Source organism: Hermetia illucens, chromosome 2 (genome assembly GCF_905115235.1).
Source record: "Hermetia illucens chromosome 2, iHerIll2.2.curated.20191125, whole genome shotgun sequence".
Lineage (NCBI taxonomy): Eukaryota > Metazoa > Arthropoda > Insecta > Diptera > Stratiomyidae > Hermetia > Hermetia illucens.
In genome coordinates this window covers 133,972,447-133,999,130 of record NC_051850.1, presented here as the reverse complement: position 1 = coordinate 133,999,130, position 26,684 = coordinate 133,972,447, and the positions used below count along the sequence as shown (strand labels likewise).

Sequence of the window (26,684 nt, the reverse complement as noted above, 5' to 3'; positions counted from 1 at the left end):
TGTTGGGAATGAGTCAAACATTGTTTCCAGGCGTACATAAAACTCGTCTTTCACTGCATCTTCCTTGACTTCAGTTGGGGCGTACACGTTGATGGCCCAGAGGTTGAAAAACGAGTCCTGATGCGAATCGCATACAACCTTTCTTTGATAGGTTTGAAATCGGTGACGTGTGGCTTAAGCTGTTTGATCATTAAAAATGCAACTCCAAACTTTTTGTGACTTTCTATTTGGTAAAAACAATCCCGCCCGGAAGTCCTAAAAAGGTAAAATCTGTAGTAGAAAAAGGTGGCTTGGCAGACACTTCCTCATGGCCAGGACTTCGGACAGCGTCTAGAGATATCAAACTCAGCGCAAAACCGGGATGTTAGGACTTCCTTAGTAAAGCGTCATTGACCGGATACCGGTTGTTGTGTTGCGCTGTTGCTGATGATGAAGGCATCGAATCACGTTTTTGATTCACCTAGTCCATATTCAAACTACTGCTGCGCTTAAAATTTGCGGAATACTCTGGGATTGTTTGCAGTGTTTAGCCACAAAGTTTATTTATACCCTATTCAGATACTAAGTGAAGGCAGATTAGCTACCTTAAGCATAGCCGTCATCCTAAATTTAAAACTCTATCATGCTTTGTTTGATGAGACAATGAATGAAATTATTTTAAAAGTTTGGCTCTTCTGTGGAACGGTTGCGCCAAAGTTATGGGGTCTAAATGAAACGATTAATCCTCATTTATTCACGGTTTTAATGCAACTGATTGAAATTTACCTTATTAATTAAAATTTTACCTCGTTAGAGAGTTTGTTTCTCAAAAAAATTACAATTATGGGTTTTAGGTCGATTTTATGCCCTAGACGTTAGCAATCGTCGGAAAACATCTCTAGGCGAATTCGCTTGAATTTTAGTCTTTGGAGTATGGAATTGGATCGGGTGAGTGTATTGTGAGTAGAATTGGGAAATATTACTCTGGAAAGTGAGGCATGTGCGTCTTGGGTTTATGACTATGAGGTATCAGGAGTATGTTTACTGGTGCAGAGAAAGGAATGTGCACATCCCTTACTACCGCCACTCTTGCAGCTCTATGTTAGGGTCCTTTCAAAGCTTCAAAATACGTTTACAGTGTTCGGCACGCAACGTTCTATCAAATGCACAAACCCCCTGATAAGGTATGGTAGTCAAAAGCGCTTTATATATATTTTGGCGTGTATAGCAAAAAATCACAATATTTTGTAGGATGTTATTCCGATTGTCTCGCTATAAAAGATTTAAGCAATCAACTTTGCAAGAAACTATTGAACACTAATCTCTTCGGTTCAATATAAGGATTGACTTAGAACAGTATCAGTACCTTTTGGCCAACCCTGCGCAAGTGACCATGTAATTCTGGTTACCTGTTCACGACTCAGCCTATAGAAAACTCATAGAAGAAATTAATGAAACTAACTCTTCAATTTGAATTACATACATACGTCGCGTCACGTCGTGCCTCAAATTAGAGTGGGAGCCGTCGTTGCATAGTGTATCTGTGGCCCGGTCAGTTTCTATACGACAGTGGTCAGATACAGTATAATCTGAATCTAAAGTGCATCTTAGATTTATAAGAGGTAAATAGCTATGTATAGACATAGTGCTAGTGAAAGTGCTGATAACCAGGAGCATTATAAAAGTGCATTACTAGTAGCTAAGAAATTACTCACGTTTCTGAAGATGGTTGAGAAAAACATAATGAGGGACAGGTAGTGTGTGTGGATATTTAGTGAAGAGTTTTTAAGGCGGTGCCCTCGAGTCATATATAATTAACCGAAAGTGGTAATCGGATGAATATCTTCAATTGATACGTAATGGAAATCTTATAATCGTTCTATTCGAATGACATCATGATTTATTCAATTAGAAATAGAAAAGCGATCTTTAAATACTATTCGTATGCAATCTTTATTCTATATGTGCATTATTTAGATGATTATCATTACCCATGAATATAGCTGCGTCTGAATCGTTTATCGGTTTGGTACATTGTGTTTAATTAGTTGCATATATGGGTACTTCCCACTAATTCTTGCGGATCCCATCTAAAGACTGAACGATAGAGTCACCAACGTTTGAAAGAAAACGCCCAAAATAGTACACAGTAGCGCAATGCAAACATGTGCCTATTATTTCGATCTGCTCCATGAGCTGTGGTGATGATAAACCTATAACAACAGTGAAGACGTTATCGAAAGTCAACGAATAGTGAAATTTAACATTGAAAGCATCTACATATAATTCCGAACATATTTTCACTTTGATACTACTAAACTACCTATTTCTGGCTTCCAATCCAAAAAAGAAACAAGTTTTCTGCTTAGATCAGAATTTTCCAATGGCTACATAGTGTAAAGCTTTTTTTAGATGTTGATGCTACTCGTGACAATAACCTTGCTATTTGCGTTTATTATTTACTTTGCAATGAACTTGCTAATATTCTGTTGTGCTCATTGTTATGATAACACAAAAGAGAAGAATCGCTAATACGTATTAGAATAAAATAACGGTTCGAATTTGAGTGATTATCGTAACAAGATCGGGAGATTTTTCCACAATCAAAAGAGTGGGTCATGGTTCGTTACATACAAATTTGCTAAATATGCAGCCGTGATTCGCTCGTACACCGCAACCCAATTCGAGTTAATAGCGTGGTGACATGCAGGCAGCAGAAATAATAGAATTGTTTTTTTTTTCACAACCGGCGTCTTATTAATAATTCACGATGAAACTGAGGACAAAGATAATCACAATACTTTTCTCTCTGCATGGGTAATGGAAACACACCACAACACGTTACATTCCAGAGTTTCAAGTAATTACAACAAGTTATCAAGTTTCAAAAATATCAAATGATTGGAGTATAAACACACTAACTCTGACTAAATCGTTTTCGTTAGGGTTTTGTAAAAAATCCCTAAAGATAAATGCAAATTTCAAAATTTGAGAAAAATTCTTTCAAATAGAGACTCTTCCAAAGTTGTGCTGCTTAACCCAATATAACTATAATTTTACCATACAGTTGTGCAGATTCTAATTTTGGAGTAAATTGTCAAAATTTTTGACTGTTTTTTTTTTTAATTTAATTTATTTTTTATAAACGTTGTATATCGTGATTCTTACGGTTTAAAACTTAAAAAAATATATGAAACTCAAATTTATTTTAAAAATAAGAAAATAAAGTGAAATCCACATAAATTCACTTACTCACTTAGTTACTTCTCTCACTAACTTAGCACAAAAACGTGTACACATATATTCTCAGAAGTAATTCAATACTTTGTTGAGCCTTCACCATTAAATATTACTTCAAATATGCGCTTGAGCATGGAGTCAGTAAACTTTTTGAATTCATCTTGCGATATGAGATCCTATGTCTCTTTTACTACCCTTTTTACTACCAGAATATTTTTATATTACCTTCCGTACAAGGATTTCCCACATATTCCCTGGAGGGTTGAGATGTGGGCTGCGGATTGCCGCGTTTTCTTGCTGAAAAATAAAGTCATCACCGCATAATTGTGCGTGCAATCGTTAAGGTACTCAGAGGTCCTCCATACTTTTCTGAATTAATTTATGTTAGAAACCAACCAACCCCAAATTATAACACTGTCCCCATCTGATGCCCGACTCATTCTAAAACCATCTCGAAAATGTTCGTCAAGTAAGTAGAAATGAAAGCCATCAGTCCCCGCTCAATAATTTTTTTATCCTTTCCTTTCATGCTTGGCACGAAATTCATTTTAAGCTTTTGTGAAATTCATATACCTCAAAGATGGCTGCAAAATTTTGTTACACCGAATATGGCCATGTGGGATATCAAATGAAAGGTCTCGATTAGTACTGCAAAGTAGCTATTAGTTTTAACATTAAACATTTCTGGGGCGCGAAAGGATCCACCACTTGAGGGAGCCATTCTGAGAAACTACGGAACCGAAAAATCTGAAATAGTAGTCCATGCACTTGGTATCTAGACGTCAAAATACTGCTCTCTACAATATCTACTCAAATAAAGTTAATAATAATATATTTTTATATTTTGAAAATTTACTGTGAACCCTAGTTCATCCTAGATCCGAATAATTGCAGTGAAGTAGACTTTAGTAGGGAGCATCATACTGGAAAGTTTTATGGAAATTCTACTATTATTAACAAAGTTAAAGTAGATCAAATTTGCCTTCTTCACATCAAATTACTACTCTCCACAAGATAAACTGTCAGTACCACATCGAATTGAATATCGGATATAATCAACGTACTTCGGGTACCCAGGTATTCTCACACAAAATAACAACAAAACCTTTCATACCTGAAACGACCAACTTCTGGTTTCCCGACTTGTTAAAATTAAATTGAATGCCTTGCTATATGAATTGTTGATTAACATTCTATTTATTCCGTTCAACTCCATTCGGGCTTCGCGTTGCTCGTCAGTTTGATTTACGAGAATTTTTTTATGTTCCCTACTTCCAAGTATTTCAACCTAGCATCTGATATTAAGTATTCTCCCAGGTACTTCAACCTACTTTGCACAATTGTCGGCCACTGTCCCAGAAAATGTGCGGAAGTTTCTTCACTCTGCTCACAGAATCTGTAGACAGTATCGGTAGATATCTCTAGCTTACCCCAAGTTATAATTTAGCCTGCAGTGACCAGTGAGTATTTCTATTAAAATGCGGAGTCTTTTCTTGGGTAGGTTTAAGCAATGTTTTGAGCACTTAGGTTCACATCTCTCGTGTGCACCCTTGACTGTTTCATTCGCCCAGTATAGTTCCCTAGGCCTCCTCTTCATTTTCATAGTCGTAGCCATTTTCGATTCCACATTAGGGCTCTGATCCCCGTAGCGGTGTCCTTGCTACTTTCCTGCCCGGGAACCCAGAGCATCCAGGCTTTATTGAGCGAGCCGACCGTATTCAGTCTGCTAAAGCATACTTATTCCTGGTTGGAAATAAGTACCGTATTAGTCGCTTGGCTGTCAACTAGAACAGCAATATTCTGCCCCTTAGAGTTCCTTTCGAGTTTGAAGGAGGCACATCTTTCTATGGCGTATATTTTTGCTTCTAACATATTAGCGTTCTTGCCCGGCGCCTGCTCCCTCTGCTGGGGGAATCCATCAGTGTACGAGGTAATCAGCTATTGATTTAAGCTCTAGGTCACTGCTATGCTCTTCCAGTTTACTATGTTGCTCCAACGTGATTTTAACGTGGAAATGAAACCTCGTGGTCAAGTTATCCTTTTGTATCAGTAATTCAGGATACCAGCTAGAAAGAATATCCATCTTCCTTGAATTTAGGCAACTTCCCGCCTCAATACTACTCTCAGACGTTCTGAAGATCGCCCTTCTGCAACTGTATTTGTAGATGAAAAGGATTCAATCCCAGAACAACCTCTGGGAATGTCGTTGGTCATGTCCTCATTGCCCCACTGATACCCACGCAAGCCAGTCGTGTACTTCAGCTCTGTGTGCCTTATTATTATAGTGTATATATATGATAGTACACCATTTTTGGGGTGCATTCACAGTTTCTCCCTGCTATGGACCTGCAAGTCATAAGAGCCCTTGCAGCTTTCCAATATGTGTTTTCTACAGACACAGAGAGCTTTTGATCTTATGTGATTCCTCTGCTACTCATTTCATCTCTCTTGGTACTATAGTGGATTTATGCGCATCCCCTCCTTTTTGCACCAGACGCATAGGATATTCTCATATTCGTCTCTACAAATTAAAACACTGCCATCAAGGTAAACTTGGAGCTGAATTCCAGTATTTTTTAGCGCTCCTCGGATGTCGTCAGCTACCATACTTCACATTAGCAGTGATAGTACCCCGCCCTGTGGGCAACCTTGAGTATTGAGTAGTATGACAATAGAATTTGTATCTGTCGGCACTTCTATTTGCCTACTCTCTGATACATGACCGTTTTGGCTGACCATTCTGCCCGGTAAACGTGTTAAAATGCGATGTCAATCAAATTGTTCTGAACGACTTAGGGTGAAAGCAATCCTTTTTACCCACTTTGGGAATAAAGACCACTTTTACCCGTCTCCATACCCTAAGTATAAATTCCGAAGCCTACCTCTTTTACTACTTTCCAATTCACATTTTCCCTTTCTGTCCATTGTTGGGGTATCAGGCAGTATGTTGTTGCCTTCCGCCATGGGGAGGACCCCAGGCAATAAGTTCTGAGGAGTAGATAAACTCTGTCCTCCTCATTTTCGGTAGATATCCCCTCCTCCTTCCTCAAATAGACACAAGGTATTGCCCTGTCCTGGCTATAGCTTTATATAGCCTGCATGTTTCTCTTCATAGAATTTCCTAAAGCTGTTTCGTTTTGCTTTCCTGATCGCGTTGCTACACATTGTCACTGCATTTTTGTACCTCTGCCAGTCCCCGGTTTTTTCTTGCCCATTTAAAGAGTTTTTGGAACTCCGTTTCCATTCCGGTTAGGTTCCTCTTCCACTAGGATATGTCCCTTGGTGACTTAGCTGACCAGCTGGCCTTATATGGGACAATTATTCTACCTACTTCCACCACTGTTTCCAGCCTTATTTCGCTCCTGATCTCACCGCTAACTTGTAGTTGAACCGTGTTGTTACTTAGGTGTCTTGTGTAGGAGTCCCAGTCTGTTCTCCTGGAATTCCTTACTATTCCTTTTACTTGAGGACAACTCAATATTGAATCTGATTTTTCTTTGATCCGGCATAGATGGCTCATCCGACACTCTCCAATTTTTTACTATAACTTTTAACTTAATTTTTAATAATAATTCTTAATAATATTAGTATTTCCACTAAACCTTTGGCTATTGGCTAATGACAAACATTGGGGGTTCTGCACATATATGTAGCAGTCTTCCAATGAGTGCAGCGTAATCTGTTTTGCTCTATATCACGGAGGTATCGATTGATGCTCTTGGCAAGGAGGTATACCGTAAGTGCCTTGCGCAAGTACGGTTTCGGGGAACTTTGCGAGAGGCGCCTGCCCATCGCACTGTCTTTAAACCGGCCGTGATCGCGGGAATGATTCTCGTTGCCCTTTTTGCTAAGGAATGTAAAGCCGTATACAAGCGCAGGAGAGTAGGTTACCCGTGAACGTAACTAAATCAGTGACAACTCTCTTGGCAAAACGAAACAGGAGGCAAATGGGCTGCGCGGCTCATTAACAACTTAGGTGTTTGGCTTAATCAAAAGAATGGTGAGATTGATAATTTCCTCCTTCTCCCAGCTCCTAAGTGAGCACGGAGGTTTTCCTTGAACTGACAATTTCCTTGTTCCTCTCCCCTCCCATTGGCGAAAGGAATTCTCTGACTTGAAAGTTCCCTTAAGCAGGAGATTAGAAAGGGTAGCACGAAATAATGTGAAAAACAGTTCGTACATAGATCTCTAACGACGGTGAGGCGTTCAGTTGCTAGTCAGACGAGTAGTGTTGTGGGAATCTAGCACTGTTTGCATAAACGCATTCACTTACTCTACCCTAAAAAAACAAGTCGGAATTCCGGAAGCTGGCACTTCGAGTATAGACGTTTTGTGTTCATCTTTGTGAGAAACTTTCTATGCACATTTTTGCATTCGCATATGGCTAAAAACCCAAAAATTCCTTCATATTTCTTTTTCAAACTACAAGATATACATACATATTCTTCATCACCATCAACGGCGCAACAACCGGTATCCGGTCTAGGCCTGCCTTAATAAGGAAGTCCAGACATCCCGGTTTTGCGTCGAGGTCCACCAATTCGATATCCCTAAAAGCTGTCTGGCGTCCTGGCCCACGCCATCGCTCCATCTCGTCTTCTTTTTCTACCATAGATATTGCCCTTATAGACTCTCCGGGTGGGATCATCTTCATCCATACGGATTAAGTGACCCGCCCAATGTAACCTATTGAGCCGGATTTTATCCACAACCGGACGGTCATGGTATCGCTCATAGATTTCGTCATTGTGTAGGCTACGGAATCGTCCATCCTCATGTAGGGGGCCAAAAGTTCTTCGGAGGATTCTTCTCTCGAACGCGGCCAAGAGTTCGCAATTTTTCTTGCTAAGAACCCAAGTTTCCAAGGAATACATGAGGACTGGCAAGATCATAGTCTTGTACAGTAAGAGCTTTGACCCTATGGTGAGACGTTTCGAGCGGAACAGTCTTTGTAAGCTGAAATAGGCTCTGTTGGCTGACAACAACCGTGTGCGGATTTCATCATCGCAGTTGTTATCGGTTGTGATTTTCGACCCTAGATAGGAGAAATTGTCAACGGTCTCAAAGTTGTATTCTCCTATCCTTATTCTTCTTCGTGTTTGTGTTTGACCAGTGCGGTTTGATGTTGTTGGTTGATTCGTCTTCGGTGCTGACGTTGCCACCATATATTTTGTCTTGCCTTCATTGATGTGCAGCCCAAGATCTCGCCCCAATGGCCGCCTGCTCGATCTGGATGAAGGCAGTTTGTACGTCTCGGGTGGTTCTTCCCATGATGTCGATATCGTCAGCATAGTCCAGTAGTTGGGTGGACTTGAAGAGGATCGTACCTCTTGCATTCACCTCAGCATCACCGATCACTTTCTCGAGGGCCAGGTTAAAGAGGACGCATGATAGAGCATCCCTTTGTCGTAGACCGTTGTTGATGTCGAATGGTCTTGAGAGTGATCCTGCTGCTTTTATCTGGCCTCGCACATTGGTCAGGGTCAGCCTAGTCAGTCTTATTAATTTCGTCGGGATACCGAATTCCCTCATGGCCGTGTACAGTTTTACCCTGGCTATGCTATCATAGGCGGCTTTAAAGTCGATGAACAGATGGTGGAAGTGTTGTCCATATTCCAACAATTTTTCCATCGCTTGCCGCACAGAGAAAATCTGATCTGTTGCTGATTTGCCTGGAGTGAAGCCTCTTTGGTATGGGCCAATGATGTTCTGGACGTATGGGGCTATCCGGCCTAGCAAGATAGTGGAGAATATCTTATAGATGGTACTCAGCAACGTGATACCTCTATAATTGCTGCATTGTGTGATATCTCCCTTTTTATGTATGAGACAGATTATGCCTCGTTGCCAATCGTCAGGCATTGATTCGCTGTCCCATACCTTGAGCACAAGTTGATGAACCACTTGGTGTAACTGGTCGCCTCCATATTTAACCAATTCGGCTGTAATTCCATCGGCTCCTGGCGACTTATGATTTTTTAGCCGATAAATTGCACGGACTGTTTCTCCTAAACTTGGTGGTGGCAGTATTTGTCCGTCATCTTCAGTTGGCGGGACCTCCAACTCGCCGATGTTCTGGTTGTTCAGTAGCTCATCAAAGTACTCAACCCATCGCTCTAATATGCCCATTCTGTCGGAAATCAGATTTCCCTCTTTGTCTCGGCAGGATGAGCATCCAGGTGTATAAGGCTTCATCCTGCTGACTTGTTGGTAAAACTTTCGCGCCTGGTGCGGTTGCTCCCTGTACTTTTCTAGTTCACAGACTTGTTGGTTCTCCCAGGCTTCCTTTTTCCGTCTGTGAAGTCGCTTCTCCGCTCGACGGAGTTCGTGACAAGTCTCTGCGCGTGCCCGCGTTCTTTGAGAATGCAACATTACTCGGTATGCGGCATCCTTCCGTTCCCTTGCTAGCTTACATTCATCGTCAAACCAGCCGTTCCGACTCCTTTTGCGGCTGGGGCCAAGTATATTTGTGGCCGTATCCATGATAACGTTCTTCAGGTGGTTGTAAAGATCATTTGTTGATACTTCATCTGCAGGCCCTCTGTTGACTGCGGTTATTGCGGCATCCATTTCCCTCTTATAGGTGTCGCGGAGGGTTGTGTTGTTGAAGGCTTCAGTGTTCACTCTCACCTGATTGTCATAGGGGATTCTAGGTGATATTGTTATTCGAGCTCGGAGCACCATGCCAACGGGATAGTGATCCGAGTCTATATTGGCCCCCCTATATGTTTTGACACTCATCAAGGCTGAGAAGTGGCGGCGTTCGATCAACACGTGGTCAATTTGGTTGAAAGTGGTCCCGTCTGGAGAGGCCCACGTATGTTTGTGGACCGCTTTCCGCACAAACCAGGTACTTCCAACAACCATTTCGTGTGATCCTGCTAATTGAATAGTCCGCAGTCCGTTATCATTTGTTTTTTCGTGTAAGCTATGGGAGCCAACGTATCGCCTGAATACGGGCTCCTTCCCTACTTGGCTGTTAAAATCCCCAAGTATGATTTTGATATCATATCTGGGACAGGCTTCGAGGGTTCGTTTTACTGCCTCGTAGAAGGTATCCTTCTTCGACTCTGCAGTCTCCTCTGTTGGGGCGTGAACGTTTATGAGGCTTATATTTCTAAACTTGCCTCGCAAGCGCAGAGTGCATAGCCGTTCGCTTATGTCTTCAAAGCCGATAACAGCAGGTTTCATTTTTTGGCTGACTAAGAAACCTACTCCGAGCACATGGTTTACTGGATGACCGCTATAATATATGGTGTAGTGGCTCTTCTCTAGGAAACCGGTCCCTGTCCATCGCATCTCTTGCAACGCTGTTATATCAGCCCTATATTGGGACAGGGTATCGGCTAGCTGCTTATCAGCTTCATCTCTGTACAGAGAGCGCACGTTCCATGAGAAAATCAGCAAATAGTTGTTCCTTTGTCGTTGCCGGGTCCGTCGTTTTAAAATCCGTCCTATCCGAGGCTCCTGTTGTGGCTTCGTAACAAGTTGTTTTCCGTGTAGGGTTGTCAGCCCTACCCAACCCCCAACCTGGAGGACCAGTTGGTACAATTTGTCCCGTTTTTAGGCGCGGGAGACTCGCCTTCATCCTTCTCCGTCTGCAGCTTTTTGTCAAGAAAGAGCTCCCAGCGGTCACCACGTGGAGGTGGAGATAGGGTTTGGTAGTAAAGCTGTTGGTGTTGGTTCAGCAGGCATTTCCCAGGTGGGTACCAATCCACGTTTCGCCCCGGGACCTATACTACCCTTTGACCACATACATATTGCAGACGTAAATATTATGCTCACGCTAAATATACAAACTTTGCTTATTACTGAGTACTATATACACCTATTTTCGATTTACTTCGTGCATAAAAGTATTCATATGTACATAAAAAGTACATATATTGAATACCGTTGGTTCAATGTACAAATATATCTATCTGAATTAGGCACTACCCCGAAGCTTCATATACATATCCATATATATACATACATATGTCTACCTCGAGTAATTGATATTAATATATAATATAAATGATTAAAAAACTAAAACGAAATGTTTCCCTGCGACCTATCATTCATCTGAGCTCACTTTGCTACCGTATTGACGAATTGATATGCTATCATGACCTCATATACGTTTTAGAATGCATGAAATTCATATAAAATGTAAAAATTTCACCTTTTATAACTTTGTTAATAATAATTGGATTTCAAACTTCCCAAAGTTATGCCTTACGTTATCCCTTATGCAAGTGCCGAATCTTGTACTTCTAGCATGAACTTAAAGGGGGTTTCTGGCTTAATTTCTAAAATATGGAAATATACTATTATTACTTTTGTTTGTGCAGGTATCGGCTCGGGATGTATTTTGAGACCTAGATTTCTTTTAGATACACCACTGTGATCTTTTTCATATTTTTGGGTTGGATAGGTTCTGAAAACAAGGCATTCTACACTTTTTGAGGGTCGTATTTTGAGCTCTCACGCCCTTACGCTTCACCCGAGATCAAATATGGGGCCAGTTTCGAAAAGGATTAATTGAGCCCTTTCATTTGATACCCCACATGGCCACATTCTGTGAAAAAATTTGCACCCTCCTTTTGTATGTGTGGGGAGCCCTCCCCCCATTAAACTTAACTTAAAATGGCGCCACTCGCTACATGTAAAAGGATTCACAGACCGCACGGTCTCACCATTTTTTTGTGACAATCATTTTAGCCGTTTCCGAACAGACAACAGACAGACAGACAGACATCGACTCGATTCTATGATAATAACGTTTTGTTTCACACAGAACCTCAAAAACACAGAGCATGAGAGCAGTGATAAGAAAGCTGTGGAAGGGAGAATCATTAGACTAGTTGGACTTGGATAGATTGAAAAATTACGAGGAGAGAAGAGGAGAACATTTAGGCTAATATTTAATATAGTCTGTCCAAAGGCGTTCAAAAGTACACATAGCGCACAAAATGAATGAAACTGCGTTGGAGGGAGAAGACGTAAAGTGGCTCAGCCACAGAGGGAAGCCATAATGCGCACGTTGACCCCGTTGGGAAGGAAAAGTTTCCTTCAGAAGGTTTAAAAATTAATATCCTGTGATCCAGTCAGGCTTTAGTAAAGCATATGACGTAACGTTGGAAAGCCAAAGCAGAGAGAAGGCCACTGGAGTAAATGGGAGAAATGCACAGGTTCAAGAAACATTAAGTTTTCGATACTGCGGTTGTAGGCATCGAAGGGATGTTTCTGTTACCGTAGAGTAATTCCAAGCTATCAATGTACTTTGAAGCTATTAACAACCTTAGATGAACGACTGTTTTTTAAGGAACCCTGGATAAAGTAGCCAAAGAAAAACAGAAATGAAATGTTTGTTTGGCGTAGCATTCATTCTTGGTTGCTAAAGCAAGCAAACAAGCAAAGGTGTGCGTTTGAAAAAATTCCACGCAGCTATAGACTGGAGGGAACCGTATTAACTACATATTGCTCTACCGGTCATGAAATTTAGAATACAAAGTTCGACCATAGTGAGAATGTGCGTTTATCAGAGAGATTCCTTATTTTCAAAATCGTGGTGATGTATAATATTTATATCAATTAGAATGCGTAAATCAGTTTCATCTATAATAAAGATAAGGGAATTCATGGGTGAAATCCAACCAATCCTATTAGTTGAAAACATTTAAAGGAAATCCAAACACACTTGTTTTTTGGGAGAATAATGAAAAGCACTTCTCCTTTGCCTCTTTCCATTGACCACTAAACTCGCGTTCATTATTTTTTCCATAAAGATAATTAAATCGAAAATGCTTTACCAATTATCGCTTCCGAATCACCCACGATGTTGAAAGTTCACTGCAATCAGCTAAATTGTATGTCAGTTGAGCTAGGAAAGCCGCCCACCCAAACAACTTTCCTCAAACGATATACTTCATTTGCTCTACTTGACCCGTATTCCCGCTCCTTCAAGAGTAGAAATATTCAAGTTCAGACTCATTTAACCCCAAGTTAGAAATAGTTTCCATTTCTTTGCATACGAGTACTTGCTCCATTCAATTCACATAAGTTCTGAAGAATCACTCGACGAAATAAAAAAGCCATTAAATGTCTTCCAAATCATGTTAATTATGATATTAGCAATAAGCGTTTATAGACAGGATAGGACCGATTAAATCTAATTAGAGCCACAGTGACAACTGTCAGGAATTGACCAATTTGGAATATCGATTTTATCGAGAATTGGAGCTAAGTGGTGTAGGCTGCCAACGTCTAATTATTTAGATATATTATGGTCAACAAATGAGAAATGCCAAGTGGAATATAATCATAATATTGATATGATTTGGATAATGAATGGAATTGAAGAAATATTTATCTTTATATTAATGGAACTTTCCATTTAAGTTCAGAAAAATACGATGTCGTAGATGGTAATATACAGTGTATACAGTACCTGTGTGAATTGGTATTATTGGCTAATAATTTTCAAGAAGAAATTTGAAGAAACGCTCATTAAACATTTACTCTCCCTTTCCTTCCAGATAAAATGCGGTGGCTAATATTTTCCATTCTATTCTTCATATCATATCATTACAAAGTATTCGCCCAAAGACACAGGACATGTTGTGAAGAATACTGTTTTGTCACAGACCAAGAAAAACTGCAAACAAAACATTTCTCAAGTAAAACGGCATATGAAATTGTGAAAGGAGCCGACTATGGAAAACAATATACCGTGCCATGTAAGAATTTAACACTTAACTTCAACACTTCGCACTACAATCTTAATATTATACTTTATTCCCAATTTCAGATTGTAAACCCGTGAAATTTTGGCTTCTAAGTCGACATGGTACGCGACTACCCGATGAGAAAACAATCGATAAATTACCAGATTTACAAGTGGTAATTATAAAATTATATTTATATTTTGTTTCTTTCAATTCTTCAATTTAGGACGTGTTCCAACTTAAAGCACTTCATAAATGATCAGATCAATTAATCCGTACATGGGGAATTGGAAGCCACCCACAAATATTACTGCAAAGACACAAGAAGAGTTATTGCATCTTATATGTATATGCATATATGTTCCTTGCTTGTTGCTCCTTGAAAACAGTCTGCCCCTTGTAAACAGCCACTTTTCTCCTTTCGCATTATTATTTTTCCTTTTATAGTTCAGTGATAAACCAAAAGCGGCGGGACAAGCACAAACGTTCTTGATGGTGCAACAGGAATACAAAGCGCATGCACAACAAACTAGGCCATCACAACGTAGGGGAACTTGACATTCCAACGGAAGGGCTACCCAAAATTGTATACGACCTGCTCACTTCTTTGTGGAGTAGCACAGTCTATTTTCTTTTTTTGCTTTATTATTACCATCATACTTAATGCTGTGCAGGTGATAAGGTCACAACCGTGACTGGGATTTGAACCCAGGGCAACGAGATGGAAAGGCTAACGCTCTATTCCCTCAAATATCGCACCGTTCTGCCCAAAATATTCTATCAAATCACAATTATTTTTGCGAAAAAGAAAGAGGTGGTCTCTACATCAAAGCACATATTTTTAATCAAGTGAGGGGGAATTGTCCTTTCCGGTTCGCCGAACCATACATCGACTGAATTTGTTTCCTTTAAATTATATCCTTTATTTGGTGTAACAAAATACATCACTAGCCAGTGATCCACCATCCTATCCTATTTTTTAGAAACGTGCAGAGTCACACTGCAAATATGAAGACTTTTGTGATTTTTTTAATGGAAGAACATTTAGATGCAATACTGTTCCATATGTACGTAACGCATTTCTAACATTATATAGTTGTAAATTCCCCTCCTTTACAACTCGCACCAGTTAATATTGATGTATCTACTTATTCAATTATGAAGGAAATCGCTCAAACATCATCCCCCACAGAAAAAGTAAGAATTCAATAGCTTTTAGCAGAGAGTATCCTTCTGGTTATGCCTCTGGCAGGAGTGAGCTGTTCCAGGTAATGGGTTTGTGAGACCCGATCCCTTGCTTAATACTAGGTCGTTTCTGCTGACTTTCATCATCTCTATTATTGATAGCGTATTTCACATTTGTTTATCATTCGGATCTACCACAACCTTACTGGGTCACGCCGTTTCTTCTCTTCTTGACTGGAATCTTCCCTTTACAGTCATTTTTACCGAAGATGCTCATTCCACAAGTTCCTTCCTCTACAATAGTTTATAGGGTTGTTTATTCTATCTTTAGTTTTTCACGCGTTTAAAATAATTATGTATAGTTGCATATATTTTCAACTGATCATGGTAATGTTTGATTTATCAGCGGCACCCTCGAAGAGTGAGGCGGTAAGAAGGACGTGGATGAAAAAGGAAAAGGTCCCACCTTTCTATTCCGGCAAAACAACCCACAACGGTCCTAAAAAGTTACATCCCCCGAAAAGGGGGGTTATTTTCATACCATTAATAAGCTTATTGGTAGGGCAATCATCGTCGCGATGCGCAAGGAGGGTTACAGTGGAGGGGAGCTCCCTTGCCCCCCTAAGCCCTTCCCACCCGCGCTGCCTAGGCCATCCTTAGTAAGGAAATCCAGCCATCCAAGTTTCGCACTGAGGTCATCCAATTTAATGTCTCTTAAAGGCTGCCCTCCTGGCTTACACCATTGCTCCATCTCAGGCAAGGTCTGCCACGTCTTCTTTTTCTACCATAGGTATTGCCCTAGTAGACTTTCTGAGCTGACTCCTCCCCACCCACATGGATTAAGTGATCTACCCACCGTAACCGGATTTTACCCACAACCAGACGATCGTGGTATCGCTCATAAATGTCACTGTTAGATAGACTTGCCGAATCGTACACCTTCATGTAGTCGGGGCAAAAATTCTACGCGGCTAAGAATTGTTCTTATATGAACCTAAATATTCGAGGAGTACATGAGTACTGGCAAAATCACTGTCTAGTACAGTAAGAGGTTTGACCCTATGGCGACATGTCTCGAGCGTAAAACTTTCTGTAAACTGAAATAGGCTATTTTGGCTCCACAGAACGATGTGCAGATTTTATCGTCGTAGATGTTATCAGTTGTAATTTTCGACCCTAAATAGGAGAAATTTTCAACGGTCTCAAAGTTATAATCTTCTACCTTTATTGTCCTCTTTTAACCAATGCAATTTAAGGATCCTGTTTCTTTCGTTTTTGATGCTGACGATACTACCATGTATTTCGTCTTGCCTTCATTAATGAGCAGCCCAAAACCTCACGCCGCCAGCTCTGGATTAAGGTAGATTGGACATTTCGGGTTGTTCTCTCCATAATGTGAACTTGAAGAGGATGGTGTTACTTGCATTAGCATCAGTATCGCTGATCACTTTTTCCAGGGCCAGATTAAGAAGGATGCATGATAGGGCAGCCCCTTGTCTTAGACCGTTGTTGATGGGAAACGGTCTTGAGAGTAATTCTCCTGGAATCATCCACCACCTTGAGCACCAGCTGATGAAGCGCTTGAAGCAGTCAGTAGTTTCCATATCTAACCAGTTCAATTATAATTCCAAAAAACTCCTGACGGTTTATAATTCTTAAACCGGTGAATTGCCCGGATTGTTTCTTCCTTGCTTGATGGTGGCAACATTTCTCCGTCGTCTTCAGTTGGTGGGACCTCCAGCTCGCTGATATGTTGTTTGTTGAGTAGTTCATCAAATTAACTTCCATCCAATATGCAACATTCTTCTATTTCATTGCTAGCTGATATTCACGGTCAAATCAATCGTTACCACTTTTAAGCGGCTGGGAACAAGTGTATTTGTGGCGGGTAAATAGTTATGAAGATCATTTGTCGATGTACCATCTCCAGGCCCTCTGTTCACTTCGGTTATTGCGGCATCCACTTCCTTTTATAGGTGTTACGAAGGAAGGTTATATGTCACTCTCACCTGATTGTCAGAGAGGATTCAAGATGGTGTCGACGGTGGAGCTGGAGCGACGACAACGGGATGGCGATCCGAGTCTATATTGGCCCCCTGTATGTGATGACATTCATCAAGGCTGAGAGGTGGCGACGTCCGATTAGCATTCAGTGCCGTTAAAAGTGGTCTCGTCTGGAAGAACTCATGTTTGTTTGTGGATGGCTTTCCGCGCAAACGTACGGCACTGCTAGTTAGATAATCCACAGTACGTTGTCATTAGTAGTTTTATGTAAGCTATGGGGGCCAATGTATCGTCTGAATATAGACTTCGTCCCTCACCAAGTGGTGCAGGCTTCGACTCTACATTCTCCTCTGTAGGGGCGTCAACGTTAATGAGGCTTATATTTCGAACTTTGCCTCGGAAACGTAGTGTATGGCCGCTCGCTTATCCTTTAAAAGCCGATAATAACAGATTTCTCTTTTAAGTTAACTAGGAAACCTGCTCCAAGCACATGGCTTACTGAATGGTCATGTAATATAGCGCAGTGTGCCTGTACCCAGGTAACGTTATGATATCACCCATATATTATCGGCAAGCTACCTGGCAGCTCCTTTTTTACCGGAAGAGCACGTTCCATGAGAAAATACGCAAATCGTTGCCGGGTCCGTCGGCGTAAAATCCGTCCAGTCCGAGGCTCCTTTAGTTTATTTTATTTGTTTTTATTTTATTTTCAGCCCAATTCTATCTATATGCTGGGTCTGTATGTATGGTGGCACTTCAGCGTCGCCCAGAACTTGCCAAAAATCGTACATTCCTCCCTCGCTATACTCAACACATCTACCGGCAACTCACCCGTACGCCAAGACCATCATTCGAGATTTCTCAGATCAGATTACACCAATGATACGGCGGAGATAGGTGTTAGCAAAGGTTTGGAGCTTTTGAATAACAGGGGCGATAATTTCCCATGTCCTGCTACTATCATAAAACCGGGAGAAAATTGGACGAGAACAACTTGATGCAGTTCCTAATTTTAACAGTGGAGGCGCCGCCCTGGGCAGAAAAAACACTACCAGGATAGACAAATTAATCGACACCGTCGATGCCCTGCCCATTGATATAAATAGGAACAGCGCGATGACCAATCGGGTTGAGAACCTTGGTTTTGTTGATGTTTATCTTCAGTCCGACTCTGCTTGCTTTGCTTTCCAAATCGAGAGCCATTTGGTGAAGGTGAGAAATTCGGTTGATACAGCAAACAGATATCATCAACGAAGTCAAGGTGTTTGAGAAAATATGGCATGGCCCATTGAAAAACTCCACATCCTTCAAGCAAGGCATTACAGAAGAACCCACCGATAATGTGAATGAACGCCTTACTCCGCTTTGAACTTGAAATTCCTGTGAAACTTTTCCACGATGCAACACGTGGCAATTTATTCATTCTATGTTGCTCTGGCAATAGCTACTAGTTTCTCCAGAATGCTTCTCCTGATAGGGAACCTCCGAAATCTCCGAGTGAAGATCCTGCCTAAAACTGGTGATAGCTGTTAACAATTCTCCAATAACGCATTTTTGCTACTATCACTAGCACAAAACCACAGTGCCTTAGGTGGGAGAAGAGTTTTTGCAGAGTCCCTCCATTCTAGTTTGCCTAGCATCAAAAATCCAGCCGATATCCTCAGATTTTACGCTCAAATTGGAGAAAGCGGACATTCCTTGGGGCCCCCGACAAAGAACGACTTATGCCCGAAGGTGGTAGCCAATAACTACAGGGATGGGTAATATTTCATCAGCAAGGAAATTTTGAAATTTCGCAAATCCTTACTAATCCCCCACCTACAGGATAAAAGCTGGGGATTAGCAGTTGAGGACTAGCAAGAGGTACTTGAGTGCATTCTTCTCAATAGGATAAGGACGCGATAAATTATTAGTCATTACTATTGATACGTCACACTTACTCCTGAGGTGCTTAAGTGTTACATGACCATTCAGACTGTAGCAACTTGTCCCTCCTTCTTTCTCGAACGGGTTGGGAGCGTCTTTGGCGAAACTACTAACTACATTTATCATATTTTTCAAATTGATAAGAAAATTCCAAAAATTCCACATAAAGTTAAAATTTGATTCGGTATTAAATAAATTCCTCATGAAAATTTTTTTTTGTTAATTGAACGCAGCTGAGGGAAGAAATCATCAAAAACTATGAAGTACGAAGGACTAAACCAACCACTGGAGCTTTGTGCGTGGAAGACATTCAATTACTTAAAAGCTGGTTCTTCGATAAAAATATTACACGAGATCACCATGATTATTTAACTGTTCAGGTAATTTATGAAATCCTACACAAGTAGCTCCTACTACTAATTTTTTGTCTTTTTATTTGCCAGGGATGGAATGATTTGAAGTATCTAGCGAAGAATTACCAAAGAATATTCCCAGAAGTCCTAACACCTCTTTACAGCACCGAAAAGTTTTATGTAAGAAAATAATCACGACCGATAATAATGCTTTTGTTATTCATATTTTTTTTTTTTTTTACTTTAGTTCCGCCACACATCAAGTCAGAGAACTCAAGCAAGTGCTCAAGCTTTCGTAGATGGACTTTTTGGAGAGAATTTTCATAGAAGTGTTCACTTTCCACAACCACCAAACAATGATACATTGCTAACACCTTACTCAAGCTGCTCAATTTGGAACGAACAAGATAACAAAAATGGAGAACCAGGAACTGAATTATTTAAATTTAAAACTTCAGCTTTGCTAAATCAAACGATCTCAGATATATCGACACGATTAGGGTAAGTTTCAAGGGCAAACGAGCATTCTTAATTTGATTCAACTGTCACTAATTAGCATCACCACAAGCTATACAAAATGATAATCTCCCCCCCTCAATTTGTAATCAAAGAAATTATAATTTTTTTTCGAAAATTTTTTAAAAAATTATTAGAAAATGCAAAAAAAAATTAATAGAAATTACAAAAGAAATTACGATATATATATTATATTATATTTATGTTTATATTAATTAATTAATTTATTTAAATTAATTTCAATTGACAATTGAATTTGTCCGTAGCTTCCAATATCCACTGGAATACAAACAAATCAAATTAATGTGGGACATGTGCAGACTTGAGCAAGCCTGGTATTTGGACAGACCAAGTCCTTGGTGTGCTGTAAGTTCCAAAATGTTTGATAATGTCCAATTTCCTATTGTAATTTCTTACTTGCAGGCATTCACTCTGAGGGAAATCGATGTGTTAGAATTCTCAGAAGATCTGAAATACCAATACAAGTCTGGATACGGCAATGAAATAAACCCCAAAGTTCCTTGTGAAATAATTCAAGATATGTTAAAACGGTTGAGTACAGACAGTCAGCCGCAAGTTACAGCCTACTTTGCACATTCCTCATTATTGCAGTTGGTTCTAGTAGCTCTAGGTAAGAGTCGCTTACTAAAAACTTTTACACTTGTTAAACTTATTGTTCTCGACTTTTAGGTGCTTACAGAGATTCAGTATTATTGACCAGTGATAACTTCGAAACGATGTCTCAACGAAAGTGGCGTACTAGCTTATTAGATCCGTTTGCTGGAAATTTAGCTGTAATTAAATACAAGTGAGCATAAAAAAAGCAACAATAAATTAGTTCAGTAGATAATATGAATCTTCCTTTCAGCTGTTCCGACAACACCCAAGATCCTTCGCCAAAGGTCATATTCTTTTTGAACCAAACTCCATTGCAACTGGGTTGGTGTAACGTTGGCCTATGCAACTGGTCGGATGTCATGAGGCAATATGAAAAGTTCTTTAATGCTGACTGTAAGGAGACATTCTGCAATTTGAATTCAAGTGGCCTCATACGTGGATCAATCCTTCTTACCATTGCATCTATAGTTTATAGGTTTATCTTTTAAATCCAGTGTCATTTCAGAAATAAGTACAATATATTGTAGATGAATAAATTTCTCGTAATAGTTCAAGGTTTGTCGCTTCAAAAATTTCTGATACAAGTTATTTTGATGAAAGCAAATCAGTCAGGCGGTCAAAGGGTAGTATAGGTCCCAGGGCGAAACGTGGATTGGTACCAACGATGGAGCATAAAACCTGGGAAACGCATGCTGAACCGACACACCCAGCTCTACTACCAAACCCTTTCTTCACCTCCACGTGGTGATCGCTGGGAGTTCTTTCTTCATGAGAAACTGCAGACGGAGAAGCGCCTAAAAACTGGACAAATTGTACCAACTGCTCCTCCAGGTTGCGGGCTGGTTAGGGCTGACAATCCTACAAAGAAAACCGATGTCACGAAGCCACGGAAGGAGCCTCGGACAGGATGGATTTTACAACGACGAACCCAGCAATGACAACGGATTAACGATTTGCGCATTTTCGCGTGGAACGTGTCCTGTAATGACCGAATGCTGCTGAGCAGCTAGCCGATACCCTGTCCCAATAAAGGACTGATGGAACAGCGTTGCAAGGGATGCGATGCGACAGGGACCGGTTTCCTGGAGAAGAGCCGCTACACCATATACTATAGCGGCCATCGAGTAAACCATGTGCTCGGATCAGGTTTCTTAGTCAGCCTAAAAATGAAACCTGCTGTGATCGGCTTTGAAAATATAAGCGAAAGGCTACGCACTCTGCGTTTGCTAGGCAAATTTAGAAATATAAGCCTCATTAACGTTCACGCCCCTACAAAGGAGACTGCAGAGTCGGAGAAGGATACCTTCTACGAAGCAGTTGAGCAGACCCTCGAAGCCTGTCCCAAGTATGATATCAAAATCATACTTGGAGGTTTCAACAGTCAAGTAAGGACGGAGCTCGTATTCAAATGATACGTTGGCTCCCATAGCTTACATAAGGATACCAATGATAATGGACTGCGGATTATTCAGTTAACAGCATCGCATGAAATGGTATTGGAAGTACCTGGTTTGCGCGGAAAGCGGTTCATAAACATACGTGGGCCTCTCCAGACGGGACCACTTTCAACCAAATTGACCACGTGCTGATCGGACGCCGCCTCCTCTCAGCCTTGATGAATGTCAGAATATATATCTCGTTGGCATAGTGCTCCGAGCTCGAATTACGACACCACCTACAATCCCCTCTGACAATCAGGTCAAAGTGAATACTAAAGTCATTCACAACAACGCCCTCCGCAACACCTATAAGGGCGAAATGAATGCCGCAACAACCGCAGTCAACAGGGACCTTGGAGATGAAGAATTAACAAATGATCTTCACAATCACCTGAAGAACGTTATCATTAATACGGCCACAAACATAATTGGCCCCAGCCGCAAGAAAAGTCGGAACGGCTGGTTTGACAATGAATGTAAGCTAGAAACGGAACGGAAGAATACCGCATACCAAGTAATGTTGCACTCTCAAAGAACGATAGCACGCGTAGTGACTTATCACGAGCTCCGTCGAGCAGAGAAGTGGATTCAAAAATGGAAAAAAGAAGCCTGGGAGAACCAACAAGTCTTTGAACTAAAAAAGTGCAGGGGCGCAAGTTTTACCAACAAGTCAGCAGGATGAAGCCTTATACATCTCGATGCTCATCCTGCCGAGACAAAGAGGGAAATCTGATTTCCCATAGAATGGGCATATTGGAGCGATAGGTTGAATATTTTGATGAACTACTCAACAACCAGCGGCGAGTTGGAGGGCCCGCCAACTGAAAACGACAGACAAATACTGACACCACCAAGTATGGAAGAAACAGTCCGTTCAATTCATCGGCTTAGAAACCGTAAGTCGCCAGGAGCCGATGGTTAAATATGATGGTGACCAATTACACCAGCCGATGCTCAAAGTATGGGACAGCGAATCAATGCCTGATGACTGTTAACGAGGGATTATCTATCTTATACATAAAAAGGGAGATATCACAAAGTGCAGCAATTATAGAGGTATCACGTTACTGAGTACCAAGATATTCTCCTCTATCTTGCTTGGCCGGATAGCCCCATACGCCCAGAACATCATTGGCCCATACCAAAGAGACTTCACTCCAGGCAAATCAGCAACAGATCAGATTTTCGATGAGAAAACTGTTGGAATATGGATAAGAGTTGCACCATCTATTCATCGACTTTAAAGCCGCCTATGAAAGCATAGCCAGGCTAGAACTTAATCCGTATGAATGAGGATGATCCAGCCCGGAAAGTCTATAAGAGCAATATCTATGGTAGAATAAGAAAACGAGATGGAGCGATGGCGTAGGTCAGGACGCCAGACAACTTTTAGGGATATCGAATTGGTGGACCTCGGCGCAAAATCGGCGGCAGGCCTAGACCGGATACCGGTTGTTGCGCCGTTGATGATGAAATCAGTTTACCTTTTGATAGTGATAGCTACGATCGTACAGTGCAGAAAAGAGCGACTGATTTAGAAATATGTTGATTGCAAAGAAGAGACAACTTGAAAACAGAGGGATTAAACCTTCTTTTGCTAAAGCATCCGAGATTTAATTTCCCTTCACACCGCAATGACCGGGTACCCAGAGTAGTTCCATTGTATTGAATCTAGAAACAGAGTTCAATCGACTTCTACATTCCTGCACTATTTTTGAAGTGATCAAAATACTACCCAACGCCCTCAATGCAGCTTGACTATCGCTACAGATTGCGATGGACCTTCCCTTCAACCGCTTGTCCATCATCCAGGTTGCCGCCCTTAGGATCACATACACTTCAGCCTGAAAGACCGTTGTATATTGTCCCAAGGGAAAACCCCACTTTTCGTTTTTATACGAGAGGTCGACTCCTGCTCCAGAATTCTGTTCTGTTTTGGAGCCATAGGTGTAGAAAACGTCAGTATATCCTGGCACGCATTCTTCTATTTCGTCCTAGTTTTCTCTTCGTTTCAAGATAACTTCACATTTACCACCAAACAGATATATGGGGATCCGAGAACCAGTAAGCATTGCAAAAACTGGATTCAGTTAATGCTCTGTGCCCTTTGTTCCTCATAGATCTAATCGAATTAATATATGAACTGCTCTCATTGCTGTGCTCTGAATAAACAAATCCAGGCTGTGCCGCATGTCGTGTTCATGGTACCGGTGATACCCAGACATACATACTTTGCAGTACGGCTAGTTGTTTATAGCGAAATCTCTTTGGTTTCACCTTAACCCACCACACCACGGATGCCTCAGGGAACATCGTCCTAATGATAGCAAGATATATTCACATTACTACCTGAGACCTAAGTCCACATGTCTACAAGTGGGGTCGAAGCAAAGCTGTGAGAGCTCGTTTCATTTTCACCTCCCCATGTTTATTCCAAAGAGGCTTCTTGTCTAGAATAACTCCCAGATATTTCATTTCTTCGAAGAGTTGAAGGGTTGTTCCCCTCATCTTTGGTTGGCAAAGACCATTCAGTTTCCTCCTTTTTGTAAATAATACCATTGTGGTTTTATTTGGACTTACTGAAAGTCCATTCCTGAGGCACGAACTATCAATCAAATCAACGGCGCCTTGTATATTTCTGCACATCGTTCTGAGATCTCGACCAGCAGCTGGAACAGCTACGTCGCGTAAGCTTGAGCGTGTATTGGCAGATTTTGCAGGTCGCATAATAGTGAGACGATCAACATACTCCACAGAAGTGGCGATAGCACACCCCCTTCAGGGCAGCCTTTCGTCGTTTCCGTTGTTGGGTAGCGATCAACACCCACCTCAGCACACAGTAATCTCTGTGCTAGCATAGCATAAATCCGCTTAATTAAAGTTTCATCACAGAACTTTTGGAAGGGCGCACAGTCAAAGCCCCCTCAATGTCCACAAACACCCCCATAGCGTACTCGCCTTTCAGAATTGCGTCCTCTATTGTTAAAATGAAGAGCAGACTCACAGGACGATGGTAAGCATGTTCTTTTCCATTTAGTGGGGGCGAACAGCTGCTTGCACCTTTCAGCGAAAATGATGTTAAGCGGATTTGCCTGAAATGCTTTGGATTTGAATAGTCATCTTTTCCAGGCTTACGTATGAATCTTAACCTTTTACCAAGAGGAAGGCGCGTAGCCTAGAGCAAGACATCCACGAAAAATATTTCTTAGAAATCGCTCTAAGTGCTCTATGCCCTCTTTAGTACCACTAGGTAGATGCCATCTATGTCAGGTGCTTTGAAGTGTTCAAATGATAGTATAGCAGCTCTGGCATTTTCATTGGTAACAACCGCTCTCAAAGTGTCCCAATTGCAACACCTTCGTGTTGAAAGGTTTGCAGAAATCGCCAATTCTCTTCCTCCCACTTCTGAGACCTGGTCTCCCGGGTGGAGTTCGTGAAAGAGAGTCTATCTTGGCCAACTCATCCTTATCAAGGACTTTGCACAGCCTGGGAGTCTCCCTTCACGTTTCGAATGTTTTACGATCCTCTTATATTCACGCTGTGAGTTCTGGAAGTTTAACTAGTCTTCTTCCTTATTACTTTTGCAAGCACGATTTAGAAGTCGTCCGGTTGATTTCCTGAATCTTTGCAGTTCTGCGTTCCATCATGGAACCGTTTTACCGCGTTTCCGTTTCAACGTTTAGGAGCAAAGGTCATACAGACAGTCAACTGTACCATTACCTACACAGAAAGAAACAAGTCGGAAACCCGCAGCTCGGCACTTCAGATATAAAAAGTTTTATTTTATCTTTTATGTAATTATGTTTGGGTACACTATTATTCCACTTATATGTGTATTATTCATAGTGTAATACCCAGAATCTATCTAATACTCAATTCGATGTGGAATGGAGTCGACTTCCTTGCATAACCTCTTGAAGTGTTCAGCTTTACTTCAAAGATAACTGCTTGTAATTTTTTCCTCACCTTTTTATATCGGTTCCGCAACTCTTCAGACTCAGCCCGGTTTCTGCTACGATGACTGCTCCTTGGCTCAAAGAGGCCTCCAAAATGGTAATAATAATCATTGGTGCGTCAATCCGATCAAGACCTTGAAGGGTGTTAGAGCACTTCAATCCATAACGGTACACTACCGTACATTGTAGGAGGCATTGTGGTCAGCATTACGCTCGCCCATGATTATTACCCTGATTTGACTGAGGCACTCATTCACAGCTGAGTCGACTGGTATCCGACATTCAGTGGTGATACAAATTCCTCTGCCATTAGTGAGATTAAAACCGTCTGCTACGACAGTCTAGCACTTTAATTACTGAGCCCTCCGGATCAAAAGGGGGTGTCATTTTTTCTTTTCTTTCACCAAATATAGTCATGTGGGGTATCAAGTGAAAGATTTCGATTAGTATTTTTCAATGCTGGTTTCAGTTCTAACATTTCATGCAAAAGGGAGGAGGCCGAGGGCTGAAAGATGGTCACTCAGTGTGTGAACCCAGTTTCAAAACCTACCCTACCGAAAGATTTAAAAAAAAATCACGAAGCTGAAAGTATGCGGTGCCTAGACTTCGAAATACCCTCCATACTCATATATCTTCAAGGTTAATAATAGTATATTACTATAATTCTTAAAATTAATAGACTAGGAGTGGCTTTCTAGCTACAAGGTAGCTTTGTACTCCCGAAATATATATATACGTTAAAAACCAAAAATTGTAGTT

At 41.0% G+C, this 26,684-nt stretch overlaps 1 protein-coding gene across 1 annotated transcript; it reads left to right on the top strand.

Moving 5' to 3' along the window:
- Positions 1 to 1,460: 1,460 nt before the first annotated feature.
- LOC119650193 (multiple inositol polyphosphate phosphatase 1-like) lies at positions 1,461 to 21,084 on the top strand. Its single transcript, XM_038052759.1, has 10 exons — positions 1,461 to 1,601; positions 13,740 to 13,940; positions 14,012 to 14,103; positions 19,277 to 19,423; positions 19,487 to 19,576; positions 19,644 to 19,897; positions 20,179 to 20,278; positions 20,336 to 20,543; positions 20,603 to 20,720; positions 20,781 to 21,084. The coding sequence occupies exons 2-10, from the start codon at positions 13,745 to 13,747 to the stop codon at positions 21,016 to 21,018; spliced, it is 1,443 nt and encodes a 480-aa protein (XP_037908687.1). The 5' UTR covers positions 1,461 to 1,601; positions 13,740 to 13,744; the 3' UTR covers positions 21,019 to 21,084.
- Positions 21,085 to 26,684: the final 5,600 nt, after the last annotated feature.

Bases quoted from the DNA above. Each gene is read 5' to 3' on its own strand.
- LOC119650193 (XM_038052759.1), top strand. From the start codon at position 13,745: ATGCGGTGGCTAATATTTTCCATTCTATTCTTCATATCATATCATTAC. The intron at 20,544-20,602 runs GTAAGAGTCGCT...CTCGACTTTTAG, and splicing joins GTTGGTTCTAGTAGCTCTAG to GTGCTTACAGAGATTCAGTA. The intron at 20,721-20,780 runs GTGAGCATAAAA...TCTTCCTTTCAG, and splicing joins TTAGCTGTAATTAAATACAA to CTGTTCCGACAACACCCAAG.